At 35.3% G+C, this 26,631-nt stretch overlaps 1 protein-coding gene across 1 annotated transcript in view; it reads right to left on the bottom strand.

The window, feature by feature from the left end:
- LOC131033173 (indole-3-acetaldehyde oxidase) overlaps positions 1 to 19,367 on the bottom strand; it is a 131,320-nt gene extending 111,953 nt beyond the window's left edge. The window contains exon 1 of the mRNA XM_059207548.1: positions 18,402 to 19,367. Coding sequence (XP_059063531.1) covers positions 18,402 to 19,319 — 918 coding nt within the window. The 5' untranslated portion in view covers positions 19,320 to 19,367. The remainder of the gene's footprint in view (positions 1 to 18,401) is intronic.
- Between the last annotated feature and the right edge of the window lie 7,264 nt (positions 19,368 to 26,631).

Genomic DNA, 26,631 nt, shown 5'->3' with positions numbered 1-26,631 from the left:
ATGAAAGGCAAATAGCAAAAAGACTCAAAACTAACTAAAAATGCAGAAAAAGTGGGGGTCCCCATTTGCAATGGGGCGATATGTGAAAACGTCACAACAAGATCCTAAATTCATATCATTCATATTTGTTGAGATTGAGGTCCTAGTTATTGAGTTAGTGCTCAAACATAGGCAATTGAGATCGGTGTCTCTAGTGAGTTGGTGCTCGCATTATATTAAGGGGATTGGTGTCTTCAGTAGGTTGGTGCCTACTAAATCTATTTAAGTGATTTATTATTATATGAGGCTAGATTTGGGCAGTAGAATCAAGCAACTATTCTCACCGTGGTTTTTCCCATCCTAGGTTTCCACATATATTTGGTGTTCATTGTGTGATTGTGTGTTGATTTACATGTCTTATTTGCTGCATCATTGAGATATATTAGTAAATCTGATTTGATGTTTGAATTGACAAGTTCTTTATAGTAATTAATGTTGACACTAAGTGAAAAATTGGATATATTGATTCACCCCTACCCCTCTCAGTGTTTTGTGTGCCCTTCAATTAGTATCAAAGCAAGGTTCCTTGGATAAAGATTAAACACTTGAGGTAGATCTGAGGTGGCACACTCAATTACTTCAAAAGGTTCATTTGCAAATGGTGCTCCATTGATCGAATTATGGGTTTTGGAGTGGAAGGATGGAGTCCTATTTGATGGCTTTAGGTTTTGAAGTTTGGTAATCTGTGATAGACAAATATGTGTTTTTGGATAGTATCCCAAAGGATGCGGCTGGTTAGAAACCCTGTGAAAACAATGCAAGGGCTAGAAATGATATCATTTGTGGTTTGACTAACTCTAAGTATGTGAAGGTAATGCAATGCAAGACAACTAAAAAATGTGGACCAAACTACATACAATATATGAAGGAGATGAGAAGGTTAATGAATGAATGAAAGATTTTAATGATGTCCACGAGACTAAATAGTCTATGGGACCAAAGATGGCATCTTTAATTTAAATTCAAATTGTTTTCGATGTCAGATCTCCTACTATTAATTTTGACTAGGAAGCTAGCAGTTTGCTTAATTCTATCTTCCTCAAATAACTGGTGCATGTTGTTGACCTTTAATCCATTTTCGTACTAATTGCAGATATCCTCATACGTTGTGCACTCCATGATCAAGTGTCATTCTGTTTCCACTACCCCCTTATTGCAGAATATGAAAGCTCTTTCTTCCCATGTGGTGCAGGAGCACCCATGACTCCAAGTGGCCCATGTGATCATTTGGTTGAATTTTGTTTTGTTTTCATGTAATAAGGTCTTATTAGATCATTTTTGGTTGTTAGGAGCATAGGTTGGCTCATTAAATCTTTGGGAATATCATAATGTAAAAGTTGCCATTGTTGTCAAGCAACTATTTCTTGTCAATATTGTCATGAAAGCACAAAATGATGTTTTGTTAGTTGTAATTCAAAATCTGGTTTCTAACCATTGGGGGAAGGTTGGAAAACTTATAAAAGCCTTGTTTCATCGACCAAGGGTCGGTTGGATGAATTTGGAGAAGTTGAAGCAATAAAAACATCAAATTTTCTGCAATTCTAACGCCTTTTTGCTGCTCTATTGAGTTGTACGGCTCTGTACGGACTTTTGGTGGCCCAAATTTGATTGGAAATGATAAAGCATTGAATCTTCTTTCATTTGCAACAAGTTTCAGTCATTTTCATTGGGTAGATCAAAAGTTATTGAATTTTCTTTTCGGCTTGCCTGAAACCCTAGGTTAGGGTAACCGATAGCACTCAAAAATGTATTCCTGACCATTCCATAGATGAAATACCCTCAAACTCGATGGAATGGTCTGTTTTTGTGTATTCTATGGTTCCCCAAAGGTGCCGAGGATTTGGTGGAGGTTGCTATGTGTTTTGGAGGCCATGATTGACCGATATCCCTATGTATCAGTCACAGTAAATAGTGAATAGTGTCTTTGAAATTGATTGGAGAAAGGGTTGGGGGGTTGGAATCAGTGTTTTTGGATCTTAATGGATGTGTTCCATGTGTTGGAACAGGAGTTAGCACCTTTGGAAGGATTTGGTACCAAGCCCTATCATCAAGCCTAGGCAACTTGTCAATTAGGCCTAGTGGAAGAGTAGGACAGTCAAAATTTGAACCCTTCACTCCAAAGAAACCCCTAGTCATTTTGAGATATGTTGTAAAATGGCCAAATGGGTATCTAAAACTACCCTTAGTTTTAGCCAATGAAGACTGCTCCAAAATTTATTCTATGTCAGACCTGTTTGGAGGGCTACTAGGAATTAGGCCTAATTGTGAGGGAACCATGATTGATCCATGCCCAAAGTCTAAGTTGAATGTTTGTTTGAGTTAGTAGAGATATCGTAAGCCTGTGCTTTGCATCACCATGTTTCCTTGGGTATGGAAGCAAAGCTTCATACTTGCAAGGCTCAATTTGAAGGCTTAAAGATGAAGGAGGATGAAAATATTGTTGCATTTATGCTCTAGGTTGATGAGGTAGTTTTCTCCATAAGAGGACTAGGCAAAGAATCAAAAGAACCATGTATCATGAAAAAGGTTCTTAGATCCCGACTGTTAAGATTCTTTCCCAAAGTAGTTGATATAAGAAGCTAAGGATTTGAACAAACTTACAATGGATGAATTACATGGATCCCTAGTTGCTTTTGAGATGGGACTGGACAATGAAAAATCTAATGCAAAAGAGAGCTTTCAAGGCATCTAAAAAGGAAGATGAGTCATTTTGTTAGAAGACTACAAAGAAGTTTCGGCAAATACAAAGGTAAGTTATCTTTTGAAATGTTTTAATTGTGGAGAAATAGTACATTGTATGGCTAAGTGTTGTTAAATGTTGATCAATTTACAATTCAATATGCAAGTTATATTTCTATTTATCTGATATGTATTATTACGTTCTTTATTGTATATGTCTATCTTCTTGCTTGTGGCAAATGAGAGGAGCATTTTATATTTTCTATGTCCTATCTCAAGAATGCCACTTACTATAAGTATATGACAAAGGAGGCACGATCAAGCAATGCCTTGATCGGTCATGACCGATCAAGACATTACTTGATCGTACCTTTTGTTGTTAATACTAACAAGGGCATGTTACGGTGAATGCAAATCGGTGATCACAATCATAGTTATCGGTGTATTTAACCCAATGCTAATGACCGATAGTATATCGGTGGCTATCAATGCTAACAGCTGATAGTTATCGGTGTGTTAGCCTTGACAACCGATAACTATCGATGTAGACTAACACACCGATAACCATCGGTGGTTAGTTCATTGCCACCCAATATATTGCGATATACTCTATATGCAACCTGATATAATATATATGCAATCCGATATAATATATATGCAATTCGGTATATATTAATCGGTGTGATCATTATTGTTATTCATCTAAATACAGAATTCATTATATAGATGAATATGTGATTATCCATAGATTGCTCATATGCAAATATAGAATCGCTATCAAGGATGAATTAATTGCTTGATGATTTTATCATAGTTAACGATATGATAAATGATTGAATGAGAGACTTCATTTATCTCTCATTCAATCATTTATCTTACCGAAGCTATTATGTATTAACACTCCCTCTTAGCTAGGTAAGATGAATGTAGACAATATATTCAAGCATCATAATTTAATTGATAGTAATCATTTTAATCATTCATGAGAATCATACCATCTAATCATTTGGTATGTAGTATCACCTAAACACGTGATACTGAAGTTTATCACATCAATCTTGCAATTGATAGGATATCACCTAAGCATGTGATATCGGTATTGCCTACACGCAATACTTAAGGATAATCATATGAGAAAGCTTTAATTTCTCACCTTATCCTAGTTGTGACAAGTGCACTAACACTTTATACAAATGTTTTATCACAACACAATCATGGCACATCCATGGCATACCAGAGATCCAACATGATAACTGGTTTGGACATTATAAGATCGTTTGGTCCATGCCAACAAAGATATTTAATCAAGGCCCAATCAGTTATACACATACCGATTTAAATAATATTGCTTTGCTTATTAATCATGCATATAAGGGTTAAACGAATAGTGTATAAAGCATGGTGATAGTAAATAATCGGTTTACCAAATATGTAAGGCCGATAGGCTATTTACATATTTGGTTTCAGTTAGTCGGCCTGTAGGATTACTACCGACACTATATATATTATCAACACTCCCTCTTAGTTAGGGAAGATAAAGTTACCATATCTATCATCTCATTTCTTTATGATGGTCAGGATTCCTTATGAGGTTTCATAATCTTACTCTACATAGAAGTATCACCTAAACACGTGATACAAGGGGTTAGTCATATTGTAATGACATGATATCACCTAAGCACGTGATATCAGTATTGCCTACACACGCAATACTTAAGGATAATCATATGAAAATAATTAAATTTTCAACATATCCAAGTTGTGATAAGTGCACTATCATTCTATTTCAAATGTAATATCACAACACAATCATGGCACATCCATGACGTACCAGAGATCCTATCACGATAACTGGTTTGAACATCATAAGATTGTCACCTTATGATGTTCCCATACAAGTGTACAATATTTGAGAAGTCGTGACTTCTTGAATATGAACACAAGGGGTTACACCCATAGAAGTCCTAACATGACAAAGAAGTTTACACATTAAACATCTTATTGATATGCAAGTATAGTTTACAAAACAAATTACCTTTCTATCATACCCAAACCTTTTCTAAAGTGATCAACCTTCACTCTGGAAAGGGGTTTGGTCAGAATATCTGCAGTCTGGTCTCCTGTATTCACATACTCCAATTGGATCACATTTTTGTCTACCATATCTCGCACGTAATGGTATGGGATCTCAATATGCTTGGATCTATCATGGAACGCTGGATTCACTGAAAGTTTTATGCAGCTTTGATTGTCGCAATGGATATAGTAGGTTTCATAGGATCACCAAACAATCCCACAAGTAACTTTCTAAGCCACACTGCTTCTCGAACAGCCATGGAGGCCACAATGTATTCGGCCTTGGTGGAACTTTGCGCTACAGAACACTGCTTTATGCTGATCCCAAACTAAAGTAGCACCCAGAGGTGCTTTTCCTGTCAGTCACACTTCCAGCCCAATCTGAATCTGTGAATCCGTGTAGATTAAGATCAACTTTCTCATACTTGAGACCGAGATTTAAGGTGCCTTGTAAGTATCTCATAATGTGTTTTACTGCAACCAGGTGTATCTCCTTTGGCTCACACATAAGCTGACTCAAAGCATTCACTGCATAGCAGATATCTGGCCTTGTATTTACCAGGTACATAAGAGACCCAATCATCTACCTATACATGGTAGGATCTACCAGATCTTCATGATGATGTGGCTCCCTCTGAAGCCCAAGTTCTTGCATCAATCTCTTGACCTCCTCGTCCAAGGTTGCCTCTGATGGATTGTCAGACTCCCTCTGAATGTTAATTCCTCCTCCTCTTTTGAAAAAGTGTCTCCAACCACTAACTCAGTCTCATAGCAGCAATTTCCAATTTCTTCCTTCCTTGAATACAGTCTTTATTCAATCTTTCGTCACCCTTTTTGCTCCTTGATCCGTACCAGAAGCATTTAAAGAGAGATTAACAATAGTTCAAGGGATCAAGCTACTTGTAGAGAAATAGAGCAATGTTGGAAGCATACATGATTCACTATTACCAATGTTATTGCATGAATTTATACCACACATAAAATTCATGATCATTAATCAAGGGTACAAACAAACAAATGAATACTTATCTCTTAATTGTTGATATAAATTGTGCTAGACCTGTAGCTGTGATTCATCTTCACTGCCTTCAATGTTGCCATCCCATGCAACCAACCTCATAATTTCCAAAGACAGAGGCTCCCCAACTTCCAGCGATTGCCTCAGTTCACATGCCTTGCTAGAATGAAACTTCATACTGTTCAAATCTTGTAATTTGTCTCCAAAGGCTCACACCAACTGTGGTCACAATCTCCTATGCTTAGCAAATGAGAATCGCCACTCAATCTTTAAGTGTCAAGCAATAAGAGGATCCCATGTCCCACAAACTCTATCAATACACATGCCTTAATAAACCTATATTGTCACCCAACAACATAATGTAATATGGCTGCCAGAGTTAAGACATTCCATCGCTCAACAACAACATCTAAATATGATGCCAGTACTGGAAAACTCTAACAAGTACTCGTATAAATTGTTTTGCTTGCAAGACTTGACATTTTACGAATCTTCAAATGTTAAACCTATCTGCAAATCTTTCACCCCTGAACCTGATATATATATTTCACTATGCTATGTATAGGAAACTCATACCAAAACCGCAGTGTATATTTGAACTGTTGTATACTTACTATATCATCGATGTCCCATCTGGTCTTCTTTATGTCTTTGTCTATGGATTCAATTCAGATCTTAGAATCCTTACCTGATTTTACCAAGGGATAAATTTGCCTTCATATACTTATGTTATAACAGTAAGTCAGATTTCTCCTTTTTTTTTTTTATTTAAAATTTGGGTAGGCGATAATCTTAATCCTTCCTATCGATTCATCATACATCGATAATTGTTTTCTATTTCACTATTGCTCCAAGACATTCCAAATACCCACGATTACTCCCTAGCAATCAGTGGTTTGGCAGCACCATAACCTTATATCGATTAACAGTAAAAGTGCCCATCTCTGAATTTATATTTATCGATACTCCTGTAATTGTTGTCTCTGAAGGTCGTGATCAATGTATTTCATAGTCGTTTTTCTTTAAAGCCGAACTACAAATTTGTCCAATTAAAGTAATTGATTTATTATGTCGATATTCATGCTCATCCAATGCTTAATGATCAATCCAGACAATCAGATGCCTATCGTATCCAACCTTCCCGTTGGTGGAGGATAATCGATATGCTGATTATGATCATATCTTGATAGCGTAGTTTATAATGTTATTTGGTCTTCCTCCACGTGAATAATAATCAATGTGCTTCTGTCTGTTCCTTTAAAAAACATAATTCAGCGGTTATATGATATGTGTGGCAACATAAACGTATTTGTATTCCTATGAATCAGACTAGAAGGAAATCATGATTTTCTTTTTGCCATATATCATCTCCAATGTCTTTTCACCGATGACCACCATTGAGTTCCGTAGCGATAGCCCTCACACCATTGTTATATTTTCGGTAGTCAACAAACATGCCCATGCATCCACGGCGCAACAAATTCTAATAATATCATGATCATCAACCATTCCTTGATTGAGACCATAAATATGATCACAAGGATTTTAAACTACAGACTGGCCCAGAACTGAACCTATTCTGATGCCATGCTCAATATAGCGCTAGCCATTAGAAGAATTGTGATGTTGAATATATGCTTTGCTATGAATTTTCCATAAAATTGAACAGCCTCAGGTTCGATTCAACCTAGCTCTGATACCATGTTAAATGTTGATCAATTTACAATTCAATTTGCAAGTTATATTTCTATTTATCTGATATGTATTATTACGTTCTTTATTGTATATGTCTAACTATCTTCTTGCTTGTGGCAGATGAGAGGAGCATTTTATATTTTCTATGTCCTATCTCAAGAATGCCACTTACTATAAGTATATGACAAAGGAGGCACGATCAAGCAATGCCTTGATCGGTCATGACCGATCAAGACATTACTTGATCGTACCTTTTTTTGTTAATACTAACAAGGGCATGTTACGGTGAATGCAAATCAGTTATCACAATCGTAGTTATCGATGTATTTAACCCAATGCTAATGACCAATAGTATATCGGTGGTTGTCAATGCTAACAGCCGATAGTTATCGGTGTGTTAGTCTTGACAACCGATAACTATCGGTGTAGACTAACACACCGATAACTATCGGTGGTTAGTTCATTGCCACCCGATATATTGCGATATACTCTATATGCAACCTGATATAATATATATGCAATCCGATATAATATATATGCAATCCGATATAATATAACATGCAACCCGATATAATATACATGCAACCCGATATAATATATATGCAATCCGATATAATATATATGCAATTCGGTATATATTAATCGGTGTGATCATTATTGTTATTCATCTAAATACAGAATTCATTATATAGATGAATATGTGATTATCCATAGATTGCTCATATGCAAATATAGAATCGCTATCAAGGATGAATTAATTGCTTGATGATTTTATCATAGTTAACGATATGATAAATGATTGAATGAGAGACTTCATTTATCTCTCATTCAATCATTTATCTTACCGAAGCTATTATGTATTAACAAGTGTCCCTACAAGGATTCTAACAATGAAGGTTAAAAGAATGGGAAAAAGTATTTCAACAAAAAGAATTTTAACAAGAATAAAAAAAGTTACTTTGTGAATAAGGACAATGGATCATTTGATGAAGAAGAAGATCTAGATACTATTGGAAATAGTGGTAAGAGAGCGTTATTCATGGCGTTGATCATTTGATGAAGAAGAAGATCTAGATACTATTGGAAATAGTGGTAAGAGAGCGTTATTCATGGCATTGCAGTCACCGGATGATAATAAGGGAATGGGAATAGATGATGAAGGTTACATAGTAAAAGAGTTACTTTTCTCTTAAATCAAAGAACAAAAGAAGACGATACTTCAGGAAGTGAAAACTCTGAAAAATTATCTCACAAATTAGACAGAACAGAGAGAACAATAATTAAGTTGAAGGTTGAAATAGAAGAAGCAAAAAGGATTCAAGAAGTACCGACAAAAAGTTTGCGAAACAAAGATAAGGACAATGAAAAACTAGAAGCAAAAATTGTTGCATTAACAAAAGATCTTGACAAAGCAAATAATTAACTAAAGATGAAGTTTGAGAAGAGCACAAAGATGTTGGATTAGATTATTGGAAGTCAAAGATCACCACATACCAAAACCGGCATAGGCTTTACGGAAGAAAAGAATGGAAAGAAGGTAGAGCAATCTGTAGGGCTAGAAGCAGTCTGTGCGAAAGAGAAAGGGTCTAGAAGTTCAAAAACAAAGCAAGATGTGACAACTGAAGAGAGCAAGAAGATGGATGATGGTTTCATTCAAGTTTGGAGGCAAAATAGAAGATCCAAAAAGAAAGCACAAAGAGGAGAAGGATTCAATACTAGGTTCAATTATTATTTTTCTGTTTATTGTTTTAATTGCAATAATTTTGGTCGTAGGGCAATGGATTGTAGAGGAGGTCCAATTAGATGAAATAATTTTGTCAGCAGAAATGTGTTTGCTCCATTATTCAATTTTATATCATTTGTCATAAGTGCAACAACTTTGGTCACATTGCAAGAAATTGTAGAAGCCAACTTGTGAGTAGTTTTTTTCCAAAATACAAGGTGATAGTCCTATAAGACAGAGATGATTTCAAGAAGTTTGGAAGAAGAAACCAGAAGAGCAGAAGCCCAAGAAGTCTTTGGTAGCCCAAACAACAGTTCATGCTCAGAAGGAAAAGAATTTATTGATTATTGATAGTGTATGTACAAGTCACATGATTGGAGATAAAAGCAAGTTCATGAATCTCAAAAACTATGACAGAAGAGATGTTACCCTTGGTAAAAAATTTGTTCCCTAAATTGCTGGAAAGAGTACTTTGAATCTTGGTAAAAATAGGTTGGATGAATCTGATGCTTCTTGTGAATTTCTTGAGGAGCATAACCTTCATAATATTGTGACATGGAAATAGGATAACTTCATAGTCCAAAGTGTAAATGTATTGTAATCTCCAATTTAATAACAAGTTATATGCAGGGTAGTATATTTTAAATTTTGATATTATGACTATGATACTAATATAACTATCTTTCTTTTGCTGCAGATAAGGAGGATGAACATGTATCGATTTCAATGTCATCTCCTTTGATTTGCATGGTGTATAAGTAGTAGGAAGGCCACGATCAAGTGGCACCTTGATCGGACATGTCCTTTAGACATGTCCAACCAAGATGTCACTTGGTCGTGACCCTTACTAACATAAACCGATTCATAACCATTCGGTGCTACAAACATACACGCTAGTGAACCGGTATCATTGCTTTATCATAACCGATAGTTAATCAGTATCATTGCTTATAGAACATAATCGATAGTTAATCGGTATCATTGCTTATAGAACATAACCGATAGTTTAATCGGTATCATTGTTAATTGTTACAGATATAAATCATGCCCGATAATGAATCGGTATCAACGCATATATGTAAAGTAAACAATAACAATAGTAGTTAGCATTATATGCTATCGGGTTAATACCCCGATAACATATTAATGTCGATTCATATATGAATCGACATTAATATGCTATCGGGTTAATAGCCTGATAGCATTTAGATTGACGCTTAACATAGTTAAGTAGATCGTCAATCTAACTCATTATTATCCAATATCAATATCATAATTATGATCAATGTTATAATCTGATAAACATGAAGCATGAATGAGTAAGCTAATAACAGAGTAAAGGTTTAGGAGAGTCTTATCTTGCAGAAGCTACTAATGCATTAACACTCCCTCTTAGCTTTGGAAGATAGATAAATTAACCTGCATCACATTTCTTTTCATAATGTCAGTCTCCAAGAATATATATCAACTATACATATGATATGAAGTATCATCAAAGCATGGGATACAAATGTAATACATTACTCTAAGTATGTGACATAGTGTATCACCCAACCATGTGATAAAAAATGTTTCATCATTTTATTATAACAAGATATCACCTAGACACGTGATATTAGTGTTGCCTAAACACGCAACACTGAGGATAAACATATGAGGATGGTTAAATTCTCATCTTATCCATATTGTGATATGTGCACAAACATTCAAATGTTTTATCACAACATCATCATGGCACATCCATGACATACCAGAGATCCAACATGATAACTGGTTTGAGAATCATAAGATCGTCACCTTATGATATCTGCATACAAGTGTTCATGATCTGAGAGATTGTCACCTCTTAGATATGAATACAGGGGGTATAAACCCAGAATGTCTCAACATGACAAAAGAAGTTTACATTTTCAACATCTTTATTTACAAAGCAGATTACCTTTCTATCATACCTAAACCCTTTCTAAAGTGATCAACCTTTACTCTGGAAAGTGGTTTGGTCAGAATATCTGCAATCTGATCTCCCATACTAACATATTCTAATTTGATCACATTTTTGTCTACCATGTCTCGCACATAATGGTATGGGATCTCAATATGTTTGGATCTATCATGGAATACTAGATTCACTGAAAGTTTTATGCAACTCTGATTGTCGCAATGGATGATAGTAGGTTTCATCGGATTACCAAACAATCCCACAAGCAACTTCCTAAGCCATACTGCTTCTCGGGTGGCCATGGAGGCTGCAATGTATTCGGCCTCGGTGGAACTTTGCACCACAGAAGACTGCTTTCTGCTGATCCAGGATATCATGGCTGATCCTAAACTGAAGCAGCACCCAGAAATGCTTTTCCGATCGGTCACACTTCCAGCCCAATCTGAATCTGTGAATCCGTGCAGATTAATATCAATTTTCTCATACTTGAGACCAAGGTTTAAGGTGCCTTGTAAATATCTCATAATATGTTTTACTGCTACCAGGTGTATCTCCTTTGGTTCACACATAAACTGACTCAAAGCATTTACTGCATAGCATATATCTGGTCTTGTATTTACTAGATACATAAGAGACCCAATCATTTGCCTGTATAGAGTGGGGTCAGTAGAAGGTGATTCTGCTGCTGCTTCTTTAAGTTTATGGAGATTGGTTTCCATTGGAGCGGTCATAGGTCTGCAGCTGAGCATTCCAAATCTCTTCAGGATGTCTAATGTATACTTGCCTTGGTTTAGAACAATGTTGTCAGGATTCTGCCATACTTCCAACCCTAGAAAATAATGAAGAAATCCCAAGTCCTTCATATCAAATTCTTTGGATAGTTCTTTCTTGCATGAATCTATAAGGTGATCTTCTCCAGAGATTAATAAGTCATCAACATATAAAATTATTATTAGCATATCACCTTTATTCTGTTTGTAGTAGAGATTAGGATCTGCATCATTTCTAGAGAAGCCTAGTTTTGATAGATATGTGTCAATTCTTTCATACCGGACCCTGGGAGCTTGTTTGAGCCCATATAGAGCTTTCTTGAGTCTGCACACATGAGATTCTGCATGATGGATCTCAAACCCTTCAGGTTGCTCTAGGTATACTTCTTCAGATATTTCTCCATTAAGAAAAGTTGTCTTTACATCCATTTGATGTACCTTCCATCCCTTTGCTGCTACAATGGCTAGTACTGCTCTTACTGAGGTATATCTGGCTACGGGAGCAAATGTTTCTTCATAGTCTATTCCTTCCTTTTGAGAAAATCCTCTAGCTACAAATCTTGTCTTATATTTCTCAATACTGCCATCTGTTGCATGTTTGATTTTAAAAAGCCATTTAGAAGAAACAACAGACTTCTTAGTTGGCCTAGGAACAGTTTCCCATACATCATTTTTCATTATGGATTGATACTCTTCAGACATAGCATCCTTCCATACTTGATGTTTAAGGGCTTTTGTCACATTGTCAGGTTCGTTTTTAGATAGATCATTCATGAGAGCAACATAGCTGGTAAATTTGTTAGGTCTTTTGCTTTCTCTGAAGGTTCTAGAAGGAGCAACAAAACTCTGAGCTTTTTCTATTGTTTTGGTGGCCCATAGAGGTCTTTTCTTGAGATGTCTAGGTGAGTTTTCATTTTCATTTTCAGTCTCGTCTAGATTCTCCCTCTAAAACTCAGGAGCAGGATTTTCATCTAAGTTAGGGGTAGGTATATAGATTTCAGGTTCTATGAAGTTCTGAGCTTTTTTGAAAGCCAGGTCTTCTTCAAATATTACATCCCTACTTAGTTCAATATTTCTTTGACCAGGTACATAGATTCTGTAGGCTTTGGAGGTTTCACTATATCCTACAAGCAATCCTCTTTTTCCAGAAGGCTCTAGTTTTAGTCTCTTTTCTTTAGGTATATGGATATAGACAGGACATCCAAATATCCTAAGGTGACTAATATCAGGCTTAATCTTAGTGAATACTTCCTCAGGAGTTTTGTCCTCAAGATGGGAGTGAGGGCACCTATTCTGTATAGATATAGCGGTGCTGGATGCTTCAGCCCAGAGATTTGTGTTAAGGTTTTGATCTAGGATCATGGCCTTGGCAGCTTCAACTATAGTCCTATTTTTTCTTTTTGCTACCCCATTTTGTTGAGGGTTATAAGGTATAGTAAGCTCCCTCTTAATCCCATTATCTCTACAGAATTCTTTAAATGAATCTGATGTGTATTCTCCCCCATTGTCAGTTCTTAGGGTTTTAACTTTGTTTCCTGACTGGTTTTCAGTTAGTGTTTTAAATTCTTTAAACCTAGAGAGGATCTCTTCTGATTCTTTACTTTTCAGAAAGTAGATCCAGGTCTTCCTAGAGTAGTCATCAATAAATATTACATAATACAAGAATCCCCCTAGGGAGGATACAGACATAGGTCTGAATACATCAGAATGAATTAATTCTAGAATTTTGCTAGTTTTCCTAGTACTATTTTGGAATGCACCTTTGGTATTCTTACCTAGAGCACATCCTTTGCATGCCCCTGAATGATCTTGCTTTAGCTTGGGTAGACCTGTGACAAGGTTTCCCATTGAAGATAAAGCCCTAAAATTTAGATGGCCTAATCTTCTATGCCAAACTTCATTTGCATTAGTGGCTTCATGGATTAGGGCTAGATTGGGTTCTGTGCACAGCTCATACAAATAGCCTCGTCTTTGTCCAATGGTGTTTGCCTTCTTGATGGAGGAGTTCCTTGGCCAAGCCAATACTCTGTTGTCCATGAATGTCACTCTGTATCCGTTATCTTCCAGTGCCGATATAGATACTAAATTTCTTTTGATGCCGGGAACATATAGTACTCCTTCAAGCCGCAGAGCTATGCCTGTCTTCAATTTGATGGTGCAGGTTCCTATTCCTCTGACTGGATATGTGGAGTCATCTACGATGGTTACGTCCTCATCACTTTTCTCTATCATGGAATCAAGTACTTCTCTAAATCTAGTGATGTGCCTGGATGAACCACTGTCAATTACCCATGAATTGATTTTGTTAGAAGCTTGACTTGTGAGTGTTGAGTAGAATACGTATTTCCCGGAGTCATCTTCCCCTTTAGTCTTTCCTGTAGCATGTTTCTTGGTTCTTTCTGGGCATTTTGCAGCGAAGTGTCCGAACTGATCACATCTGTAACATTGAATGTGAGATAAGTCCTTCTTTGAAGTATTCTTGCCTTGACGACCTTTTCTCTTTCTAAACTGCCTTTTCTTATTTTGCTTGGTGGAGTTGGTGTTTAGAACTTGTAGGTCTTCATCTATATTCTTGTGTTTCATTCCCATTTTGTTCAATCTTGATTCTTCTTGGAGACAGTCATCCCTTAGTCTTTCAAACTTAGGATATTTGGACCTTGCACTAATGCCTTGGACAAATGTGCTCCATCCACTAGGTAACCCATCTAAAGCAATGAGTGTTAATTCTTTGCTTTGGATCTCGTAGTCTAGAGTTGCAAGTTCATCTTTTAGAACTGATATCCGCATAAAGTAGGCGTTGATTGTCTCCCCTTTGTTCATGGTGATATGATTTTATCTCGTTTTAATGCTAAAGTTCGACTTGCATTTGATATCTCAAATGTGCTTTCAAGAGCTTTGAACATTCTGTAGGCTGTCTGATGTTTTCTTATGATGGGCATTATGTTGTTTCTCACCCCATCAACTATAATTTTAATCGCCTTTTCATTTCCCTCAATCCATGTTGTTTTGTCAGGTTCATTTTCGGGTTGATCATTTTTAGTTTGAACAAACGAGTCCACTTTGTTCTCTTTTAAGATCATCTGAATTCTGAATTTCCAAGCCGAAAAATCATCACCACCTCCGAGTCTGTCTTCGAATCTGATAGCACTGGCCATTTGAAGAAATGTGATGTAGTATATAAACTTGTTCTTAAATTTGTTTCACGAAATTAAATAGCCTCAAGTTCGATCAACTTGGCTCTGATACCATGTAAATGTATTGTAATCTCCAATTTAATAACAAGTTATATGCAGGGTAGTATATTTTAAATTTTGATATTATGACTATGATACTAATATAACTATCTTTCTTTTGCTGCAGATGAGGAGGATGAACATGTATCGATTTCAATGTCATCTCCTTTGATTTGCATGGTGTATAAGTAGTAGGAAGGCCACGATCAAGTGGCACCTTGATCGGACATGTCCTTTAGACATGTTCGACCAAGATGTCACTTGGTCGTGACCCTTACTAACATAAACCGATTCATAACCATTCGGTGCTACAAACATACACGCTAGTGAATCGGTATCATTGCTTTATCATAACCGATAGTTAATCGGTATCATTGCTTATAGACATAACCGATAGTTAATCGGTATCATTGCTTATAGAACATAACCGATAGTTTAATCGGTATCATTGTTAATTGTTACAGATATAAATCATGCCCGATAATGAATCGGTATCAACGCATATATGTAAAGTAAACAATAACAATAGTAGTTAGCATTATATGCTATCGGGTTAATACCCCGATAACATATTAATGCCGATTCATATATGAATCGACATTAACATGCTATCGGGTTAATAGCCCAATAGCATTTAGATTGACGCTTAACATAGTTAAGTAGATCGTCAATCTAATTCATTATTATCCAATATCAATATCATAATTATGATCAATGTTATAATCTGATAAACATGAAGCATGAATGAGTAAGCTAATAACAGAGTAAAGGTTTAGGAGCGTCTTATCTTGCAGAAAATACTAATGCATTAACACAAAGCATAGTTTTAAAACTAGCTCAGTACTTGTGAAACATTTTGACAACCTAGAAACTCACCCATTTACATGAGTAAGCTGTGGCGAGTTTTAGAGAGAAACTTGTGGTAAGGACTTGATGAGTATACTCATGAGAAACTTGTGTACTTTGAGTTTTTCCAAGTTGTGAGTTTTGAAACTATGGTCCAATGCATGCTACCAAATTTTCCTCCCATGTCCAATATTAATCTATCTGGAGAAGGCATTGTCCAAGTTCAAGGTGACACAAATCCATAAATAGTCCTAAATTTCTTGTAAATTTTGATTCTACTTTGTACTCATCAATGGCACTCCCAATCTTGTTTAGAGAGTTTAGGTGCCAATGTTTACTTGGAAATAGAGGCAACCTCCTTAACCATACTGGGGCAGTACTCGGCAGATCCTCCAGTTGATCGAAATCGAGAGACCAATGTTTCATAAATAGGTCTGATTTCTTCATGAACCATGGCCCTTTGGAAAACTTGATCTTTCACATGTTTTGATGAAAAAAAAATGCCTGGAAATATCCATTAAGAATCATTATTTCTTCACAGCCTAAGGCCTTATAGTATTCCTAGACTGTGTGAGTTCAAGGAAGGCACAAATTAATCTCATATGAGAGCTCTTTCTTTTAGCATCAAAATATTTTTCTCCATTTCATTTATGGACAAAAAAATCATTGGCAAAGTTTCCATTTTAAGATAGTAACTATTTTCCTTTTTTATGGGAAAATCGGGCCTAGTGATTTTTCTTCTACCACAGTGCTGAAGGATTCTGCTTGTAGATCTTCTTTGAGGATTTTTAGTGCTTCTTGAAAACAACAGATCTAAAATTGTAGTTTGGATTAGAGGGATACTTCTCCATAAGGAGACCATAACGTTCTCTAGGAAGCAAGCATTATGTTGAATGATCTGTTGGCTGTATGGGTAAGAATTCTTTTGGATTTGTATGGAAGGGCATGTATAGATTGGGATTCTAGCTAAGAACAACGGTAAAGAAGGAATATATTGGATTTTATTGATCACAAATAAAGTGTTTCTATCAAAGAGTTCAACCATTTAAATGGAGCTCACTTAGCGTCTCACAAAATTATCAAGTTCTCTTTACCTGGTATAAATTTATCTCGTAAAGCTTCGGTCATCTTCTTGGATATGGTAGAAATATCAACTAGTACAGATAGTTATAATGTTCCTTGTAGCGTAGTTCATTGAAAAGATTGAAAGCACACAGAGATATCATCAACCCTTCTTCAGAAAGAGGAAATTTTTAAGAATACAGTTCTTTTGCAGTTAAATCTCAATGTAAGTGTCAAATTGAACACAAAGAAATCAATATAAGAAATACAAACTCCAAATCAGATCACACACTCTCCTCTAATAGAGAATAAAGATGAATTGTATAAACACAAAGAATTGAAGACATGATTCAAACCAAAATGCAATACCTCTTGATGATAAAGAGCTGTTTTCTAGCCAATGATTGAATATATTTTGCACACTTTGACATCTACTTGCTCCAAATCAAGATGAAGGAATGATAGATTTGATTTCAATTTATGGAATTTTGATGAGATGGATGAATGGCTAGGATTTGATCTTGAATTATGAGTTTACCCCCATTGATGGTGGAATAGATTTAGAGAGGTGGCAGCTATTAACCATTTTCATGGAGGTAATTAGCTAGTTATCTCATTTAAATAAGCAGTTAACTTTGTCGATTGATGAGTTAATTGTTTTGATTGAATTGTTAACTGAATTTATTGGTGTGTTAATTATGCAGATTGATTATGGGGTATAAATCATAATTGTTATTAAATTATTTGTGGATGATAGATTTATTTGGATTAATTTTAATATTTGAATATTTGTGAAAAAAAAATTATTTAAATAATAAACATTACTTAATCAATTTGATTTTGATAAAGCCAATTAATTAAGGTGAGATGAATTGTTCTACTACGAGGAAGAGTTATATTGTTAGGTGTCAATATGGGAACAGTGGTATGAAGATGAGCATATGTGAGATTTCAATGTCTACACTCAAAATCTGTCCAAAACCTTAAATCTTCAAAGATGAAAAATTAAGAATTTAAGTAGATCTCTTCTTCAATGCCAAGAGTTGCTTGTGCAATCAACAAAATTCACTTTTTTTTTGTCTGATGCCAATGGTTAATCATACAATGAACAAATTCCTGCTGAAATGAAACATGCTAAGCTAGGGAAGCAATGGACCAAAAGTAGGAATGACGATGGAAAAAAATTCATCCTATGTATAGAGAATTATAAAGTTAAATAGAAGAATTAGCATTAAAAAAAAATCACGAGTTAAACAAGAAATGTTCCTATCTTAACTTTTTTTGTAGCTAGGATCTTTTACGCTTAGACTTACAAGCATACCTGAAAAATTAAATCCATCCAAGAGAAACCATTTGGATTGCTCTTCTTTAAAAGAATCTGAACTGGCTGAAGTCTCTCAACTAATATGTCACAAGCATGTCGAACTGCTTCACAGCTTTCCTCAGATGTGGTGCTTCCAGATGTAAGTCCTCCATGTGCTAAGCTGATACTGTCTGACTGAAACAGTCTAACTTTTGCCATAATATCTGCACTTAAACCTGGCCATAACTGACCAAGAGCATATGCTGTCATCTGCTTTACCTTAGTCCAAATTCCCTGACCTAACTCAACTCCTCCCACCTCTACAGCAATAGAACCATCTTCAAATATGGTTACTCTTGCTGGTCTAGAAGAAAGTCTTACTGCATAAAAGCATGGTACCAAGGATAAGCCTCTTTTAAACCATCGGTTAGTAGCATTAAACTCTCTAATATTCTTCGTCCTCTCATAAAAAGATGCAGATTGCTTTAGTTTCTCCCATATTGAAGGCAATGTATAACTAACAGGACTCTCCACAGAAGATCCATAGAAGAGCTTGGCACTTTCAAGTGTGTGAATGTTCTTCTCTCTTACAACAATTGAATCCAAACCTAGAATTGAGGCAACATGCTCAATAATGGTTTCAGCAAAGAAAGATCCCTGTGTATCTCCAGGGCCCCTCATTGCAGACTTGCTTGGTAGATTTGTTTTACATACTTTATAGTCAACTGAATAAGCTCCCCAGTTGTATTTCATCATTGTTTTATTTATAGTATAGGGAAAAATAGGGCTAAAATCAACCGTAAATCCTGCGTCAATGAATAAATCCACATGCAAAGCTGTAATTTTTCCATCATTTTTTAACCCAACTGTATAGTTTGCCTTGATAGGATGCCGTCCACCGCTCATAATCATGTCTGTTTTACGATCAAGGTACATACGAACAGGACGCTTCAATTTGTATGCAGCCAATGCACATGAAACTGCAACCTGAAAATGTTAAAGGACAAATTGAATTCAATACAATATATACTTAAAAGGAAAGCATGGTGCAATCTGTGTGGAAGTATACTAGAGGTTCATTCAAACAAACATATAAAGTAAATTCTGTTATCTCCCCAAAAAAATATTCTGATTAAATTTGTGGGGCTACAAAATTGTGAAATCAGACTAAATGACTAAAAAATTAAAAATTGACTAGTTAACATAAAACCATTCATACATTTTCAATTCAATGGGCATTACTTCTTTCATGCAAGAAACAGCAGTGGTGAAACTGTTGATGAGATTCATGTTTGGCATTGGCTGGTCAGCATAACTGTAAAAACACATTCAAAAAGATGTCTTCTTCCTATACACTGTCGAGACAACTTGTAATGTCCCTTGAAGTACCAACTTAAATTCGCCTTACTTTTAAGTGATTAAGTGTCTAATATTGCCAATGAACTCAGTGATCTCTAAAGAATTGTATGGCTTAGTACAAGTAGAAATATGAGTATATATATATACTAATATATATATATATATATATATATATTTGTTTCAGTGATGGCTTGGTAAGGAATGGGAAAAAATCAATTAGTATTATGGCCAAATGATCTTATGATGACAAGATTTGATTTTATTATAGATTCTGCAGTTCTGCTCCCAGTGAAAAAAATCTGATATGTAAAGGAAGGATGTCTGATATAACTAAAAATCGATCCTTCCTAAATGTAAATACTATGGAGTGGATTGTGAATGTATGTTTATGTATGAACAGTTATATACACGGTTATTGTCTCAGATTAATATCTGTGTAATCACACGAGTATTCATATGTAAAAGACAATAATCTCAGTCTGAACGCTATGTCTGATTTTAATCCTTTATTTTTGCGAGAATGGGGATGCCGACTCTTCTTTAACAGTTCCTTAATTCCTGTGTGTTATGGTCAAAAGGGTGGATTCACCACCTTTACTTGTCTTTCTTCCCAACCTGCTATATTTTTCCAGAATCGTATCTCCTTCCCCTTAATATGCATCGAACATAACTAATATCAAGAGTTATGTCCCTTCAATAGGATGATTTTCTCTAACAGCCACGTCCTTCACTAAATAACGTTAATTTTGTTGGTTGAAAATTTTGTACACTTGGGGGAAATATACAAAATTGTGGTTTCAACCACAGCACACGAGTAAAAACTCTCCTAATTAAGGGAAGGCTCCCCCTATCTAACTAAAACTGAAATAAAAACAGGGTGGGACAGCAGTCTTCCTTCTTTCTTCAAGAAAGACAATATCCTTTTCTCTTCACAGAAAAGGATAGCGATTGAAAATGAACAACAGTAACTACTTTCAAGTGAAATGAGAGAAAGGAAATGAAGTTTCCTGAAAGCGCAAAGACTTCCGTCACTTCCTTCGGGACGGGACAGCAATATCAAGCTCAAAGACTTGACTATTGGAAGTCCTATCTACCCTTTGCTATACTAAATTTTACAACGAATAAAAGATAACAGCTCAAAGACTGAAATAATCTATTCTTTTAACACAAAGACAAGAACTAATGCAAGCTCAAAGACTTGCTGCTATTTCTTATCAAACAGTAATTTTTTCTTCAAGAATAGACGCAAGCTCAAAGACTTGCTGCTCCTTCAAGAGAGTTTCCTATTTTAATTAATCTTCTCTACTTGCAGCTCAAAGACTTCAAATCAGATTGGACTAAGCTCTTTTAAAAATACTTTGCATAGAAGAAATAAAAAGATTCAAACTCAAACATGTAGCTCAAAGACTCAAAACTTGAGTAATCCTTCTTTATTATTCTTCAAAAACTTTCAATCCACATACATAAGCTCAAAGACTTCTTGCTGTAAATTTGGCAGAGTTTTTGCTTGCTTTCCAAAAGATATATTTACAATGGATCTCTCAAGTATTTATAGAGGAGGAGCCTTGAAAAAAAGGTGGGAGGATCCTAACTAACTTGAGAGATTCTCTCAACCACCAAGACTCATCCAATAAATAACTGAGACTTCATTAATTAACTAAGAGTTACTCTAACTAACTAAGACTTATTCCAACTACAGTCCTAATTGGACACAACTTGTAGTTGTCTTACATGTAATTACAAAAGTACAAGTAATGTGTAACTTGTATTTTACAAAAATTACTTTTACATGTAACTTGTCAAAACGAAATTACAAGTTGTTATCTTGTGGATCTTCTACCCTGTGAATGAATTCTGCCATATCAACGTGCCCTATTTCTGTGTCCCTGATACGATCCAATGGAGAAGATACCTGGGAAGGTGTAACCTCATTCTGGTATTTGTCATATTTGTATTTCATTTTCTTTGGAGTTGGCGATGCCGGCAAATCTGACATTGATTGTGAACCTGGAATGCTGTGATGAAGACTTAAAAGAGTTAAGGCCACATCATAATCAGCTTCTAATATCATTCTTTCTTCTTCAAATGGGTAAAACTTTGATCTCTGAATTTCATGGTTTTGTGAGAGGAAGAGGGGAGTTATGTAGAAATGGAAAAATCTTGACTTTGACCAATTTCGGATCTTGGGAGAATTTTCGCAAGTATACAAGTTGGAAAGTAGATACATGCAATCGGGGTTTTAAAACCCGAATACAAGTACACTTGTAAATTCGAAAATGGAGAAATGGATGAAAAATGGGATTTTGACTTGCGGGAAATGATGGAAATGGAAAGTATGGATATGGGGAACACGAATGAATAGAAATGGGAATATCCGGGAAAGTCATTTTCATGAAAATGGGAAGAACTTTTCAACATGTAATCCGGTTTTTAAAACCCGAATTTGCAAGGGAAGGGTATTTCACACTTTTCAAGCTTGGAATTTTAACCAAAAATAGTTAAAATTCCTTAACCGTAGGGGAAGAACAAGAATTTCCAGCGAACTTGTAATCGAGATTAAAAATTCCGAATACAAGTTTAAGAGGGAATTTTAGGAAGAACAATGCAATTCAACAATTGCATTTCAAAGGGGAAGATTTCTTTCACGAAAACCAATTTCTAGGGGAAGAACATCACATGCCAAAAATGCAACTAATAACGAAAAATAAAGAAAACAAGAAAATAATAAAAAGAAGAGAAGAAAGGAAGAACATACCTTTCTTAGAAATGCAAAATGCTTCTCCAACAATGCAACAATTCTTGAGATGAAGAAGCAAAACCGGAATACCAAAACCTTTATCACGTTTTTTTTTTTTGCAAAAAATGTCTCATATGGAAAAACGTGGTTCCAAGCAAGAGCAAAATGTCATGTAAAATGTTTGAATGCTTCTTAAACCTCAACGCCTTGATGCTTCAAGCTAAAACGATCCATGTTCTAGAAGATGCGTGGCATTCAATACTTCTAAAACGCAGCCATAATGATTCACGTTAGGGAAAAAACGCGGCACTTGTTGCATAATGGATATGGTATCATTAAATGACTAAAAACTCCTCCCAAACTCCACGCCGAGGTGAGAAAGGGCAAAACGATTTAGGAGTTTGCAATTTGTTAAAGATTTAACCCCTCAAAATGTGGCATTAAAGAAAAACATGGTTGCTGATTTAGGGCAAAAAACCAGCAAATGTATCCTCCAAATGGCGTGCAAGATATCCAACAATGCATGAAGATAAGATGCAAACCAAAACGCCTCCTTCCTCCAACAATTTCTCCACAAAATTCGCTTTGAAATGGTCAAAAATCATTTTTCCCTTGCATTTCGGGTTTTTGGAGCAAAAGGCAAGTTCAATTTGTCCAAAATGAAGCAAATCGGGTTTTAGATAGAAAACAACAAGTTCAATTTTCACTTTTCCCACTTACAAGCCAAAATCGGGTTTTAAAAGACAAATAGCAAGTTTAATTTTTCATTTTTCCCTCACCAAGCCAAAATCGGGTTTTAAAAGGCAAATGACAAGTTCGAAATTGTCAAAAATGCACTTTTATGTCAAAATCGGGTTTTAAAAGACAAACTGCAAGTTTAAAAATACTTGTAAAAGGGAAATAAAATCCCTACAACAAGTTAAAAACACTTGCACATATGTAATGGGGATTTAAAATCCCTATTACATGTGAAAACCACTAAAGTAGGGGTTTTTTGAACAAACTGCAAGTTTACTTGCAGTTGAGCCAAAAAACCCCTATTTTAACTAAAAATGACCCAAAAATAATAAAAAGATAAAAACATTAAAGGGGAAACTTAAAATAAATTACAAGTGACATATTTAAAACAAAAGTGCACATGTAATTGATCAAAAATTCCCCTACAAAGACCATAACAATGAATATCATTAAAACTTGCAGTTTGAAGAAAATTCTCCACCTGCAGTCCGGGTTTTAAAACCCGAAATTGAAGGAAAGGCATAGCAAACGAACCCAGAATTGGACGAAATTCGAAACGTAGTTCGAGAATGGACTGAGGATCAAGCCAGTCCAAGGATTAGTCGAAATTCTGCCTTGGGAAGCGTGCCAGAGAGTAAAAATTTCAAATTTTTCATAAAATTTTACCATAGTGGTCCTTTATTTTTTGCAAACAAAAAATGAGGACAGCAAATTTATTTACTTAACGTTTCCTTTCCTTTAATCGCACCTTCCTAGTAAATGAATTACTAATTAGTTGCTACAAACTAATCGCACCCTTTGGTTTGTTCTATTCCTTTCCGATGTGGCAACCTTATCTTGCCGACTTGTATCATTGTTGTTGCTTGACTTTGATATGTCTTAGTTTATTAAATAATCACTGTCTATTGCTGAGGGGACAATCTCTGACACCTGCAGTCCACTTAGTATTTCTTTAATAATTAAATTTATTTATTTTGCAGGTTACCAATCAGGATGAATGCAATTCTATTATATATAATTTTTATTGAATATTGTTAATAACAGTAAAATTGATGTTTTAATCAATATTGCTTCATGTAATTATTAATAAAAGTATTAATGAATATTGATATTAATAAGATGATTAATATGTGATACGTAATATTAATATGAAGGCATATTAGCGATCTGTTGCTGGATGGGTTTGATTATTTAATACTAAGGATGGGGACATCACACAGCTTGTAATTATTTTATTTTTATTATAGACTGCTTTGACAAATCCTTTATGCAGCAATGAATTTCTCTTAAACCACCTTAACATAAATTAGCAACACTCTCCATTAGTACAAGATTTTCTCAATTGCTTCTAATTTTTTCAATTTAAGTTCCTAATCATATCTTTATCAAAGTGAACTCTATCACAGAGCATTATTCTGGCTTGAGAATCTTGTATAATCATTAGCAAAGCTAATAATGGAATGTGTTCCTTAGTTCAATTTTTCCTGTAAATTTTGAAGATTTAAGATGCTCCTTATTGCCCAAGATCTAAGTGATCCAAAAGGATCCGGTATTGAAAATTCTTCATCAACTTGAGGCTTTCCAGAAACAATCAGCAATAGAAAACACCTTGTTTTATCAGCAGAATGTAAAGGCAATTTCCCAAGAGAGGAATAGGATTTGAAATCATCAGTTCTCTAATAGGGGCAGTTCACAACAGCTGGGGCGGTTACAAAACTGTTTATCTCCTTAAAGGGGCAGTTTCATGAATACTCTGATGCTGGGATCTTCAAGTACACAAGGACATCCCAAGATCTATATAAAAGCATGAGGAGAATAAGTTGCATTATTAGAGGCTTGTGTGAGTGTTGCAGTTGTTGAATTGAAAACTCAGCTTTGGGAGACATTAGGGACTTAAAAAGTGAGCAATTGGAGCAGCTAGAACTTTTATCTACTCTCTATACTTGTTTCTTGTTTAATGATATTTGTTAGAAATACGATTGCCTCTACTAGCTGGTTTTTCCTGATGGGGTTTCCTAAGATAAATTTTCAAGTTTTGTTTTGATTCCTTCTCCATTTCTGCTTTTAATAATCAGAACTGCACAACATTCTACCATCTAATACTTTCATCTAGATTGAGCAAATGGGACAATTGTTTGAATTGGTGATCTAATAGTTTCTATAAGCATTTATCAGTAATTATAGATCACTTTGGTATAAGAATGAGTTCTAATATTGGAGAAATAAGATACGACCGAACTATAAAAGAATGGGTCACAAAGTGGACCGATAGCTTAGTGGTAGACTAGCATAGCAACAAAAGGGAGGTCCTAGGTTTGAGTTCTAGTTGGTCCAAGGAAAGTTTTATTGGCACCCAATTTTGCTACTTCTAAAAAAAAATTGTTTCTAATCATATATATAGCCAATTGTTAGGTCATTCTAGTGACATCAATCTCAACCATGTTACGTTTCATGTCAAAATGTCTAAATCATTAGGTGTTAGTATGTCTTGGTCTACTAACCATGGTTGATAAACTTGCGGAGCACTGGCAAATCTTGTGTGTACTTGCTGCTGGAAATTTTGTCATTGACGTCCACCTTGTAGTTTGTGATGTTGCTAGCATCTGTTCAGTTTGTCAGATGTTTTGTTTGATCAGATTTGTCCTATATCTGTTTAAATCAAATGTTTGGATCCAAGTTCTTTTATTTGATCAGACTTGTCCCACATCTGTCTAGTTCAAATGGTCTTTGATCTGAGTCTTCAAACTTGTCAGGACAGTTACAGTTTGTTTGCAGAGTTAGGTGAATGGAATGTTGATTAGTTCTGTTAGTTCAGAGACAAAGTTCGACGGTACAGATTTTGCAGATTATTGCCAGTATTGTTTTGTTTTGGGAAGTCCAATTATGAACTCTGAAAGCTTTTTGTGTCCATCTTGGCAGATGCAGAGTGTCAGGTAACAATGGTTAGTGTACAGAAATTTTGTTATAGTTGAATGGTGGCAGAAATGTTGTTGGATGATTGAAAAGATGGATTAAAAATAAGGTTTTTTGAAGACTTTATTCCTAATATGGCTCAAACTGCAGAAGACATTTTTGTTCTCAATATGTTAAATTCCAAAAATCTCAGTATACATGTCAAAAAAAAAAAACACAAAAAAATGGTTGTGTAACAATGTTATTCTTTTTCAATTGTTTTTGAAGGTATCTTCTGTTGTTTAAAAATGGAAATGTCTCCGCAACAATTCAAGTTGTGTGTATATTTGAATACATGTTCAGGTTGTGTTGTGAAAGCCATGGGAGTTACGACATTTCTAAATTATAGTGTGCGTGATTGTTATATTTTTTGATGTGGCGGCAGTAAAAAGGTGTGGAAGGTCTGTTTTTTAAAAGAAGATTGTGTGCGTTTAAGGTTGGGGGAAAAACGTTTTTGAAAAA

This window comes from Cryptomeria japonica, chromosome 6 (assembly GCF_030272615.1).
Source record: "Cryptomeria japonica chromosome 6, Sugi_1.0, whole genome shotgun sequence".
NCBI lineage: Eukaryota > Viridiplantae > Streptophyta > Pinopsida > Cupressales > Cupressaceae > Cryptomeria > Cryptomeria japonica.
This window is presented reverse-complemented; position numbering and strand designations above follow the sequence as displayed.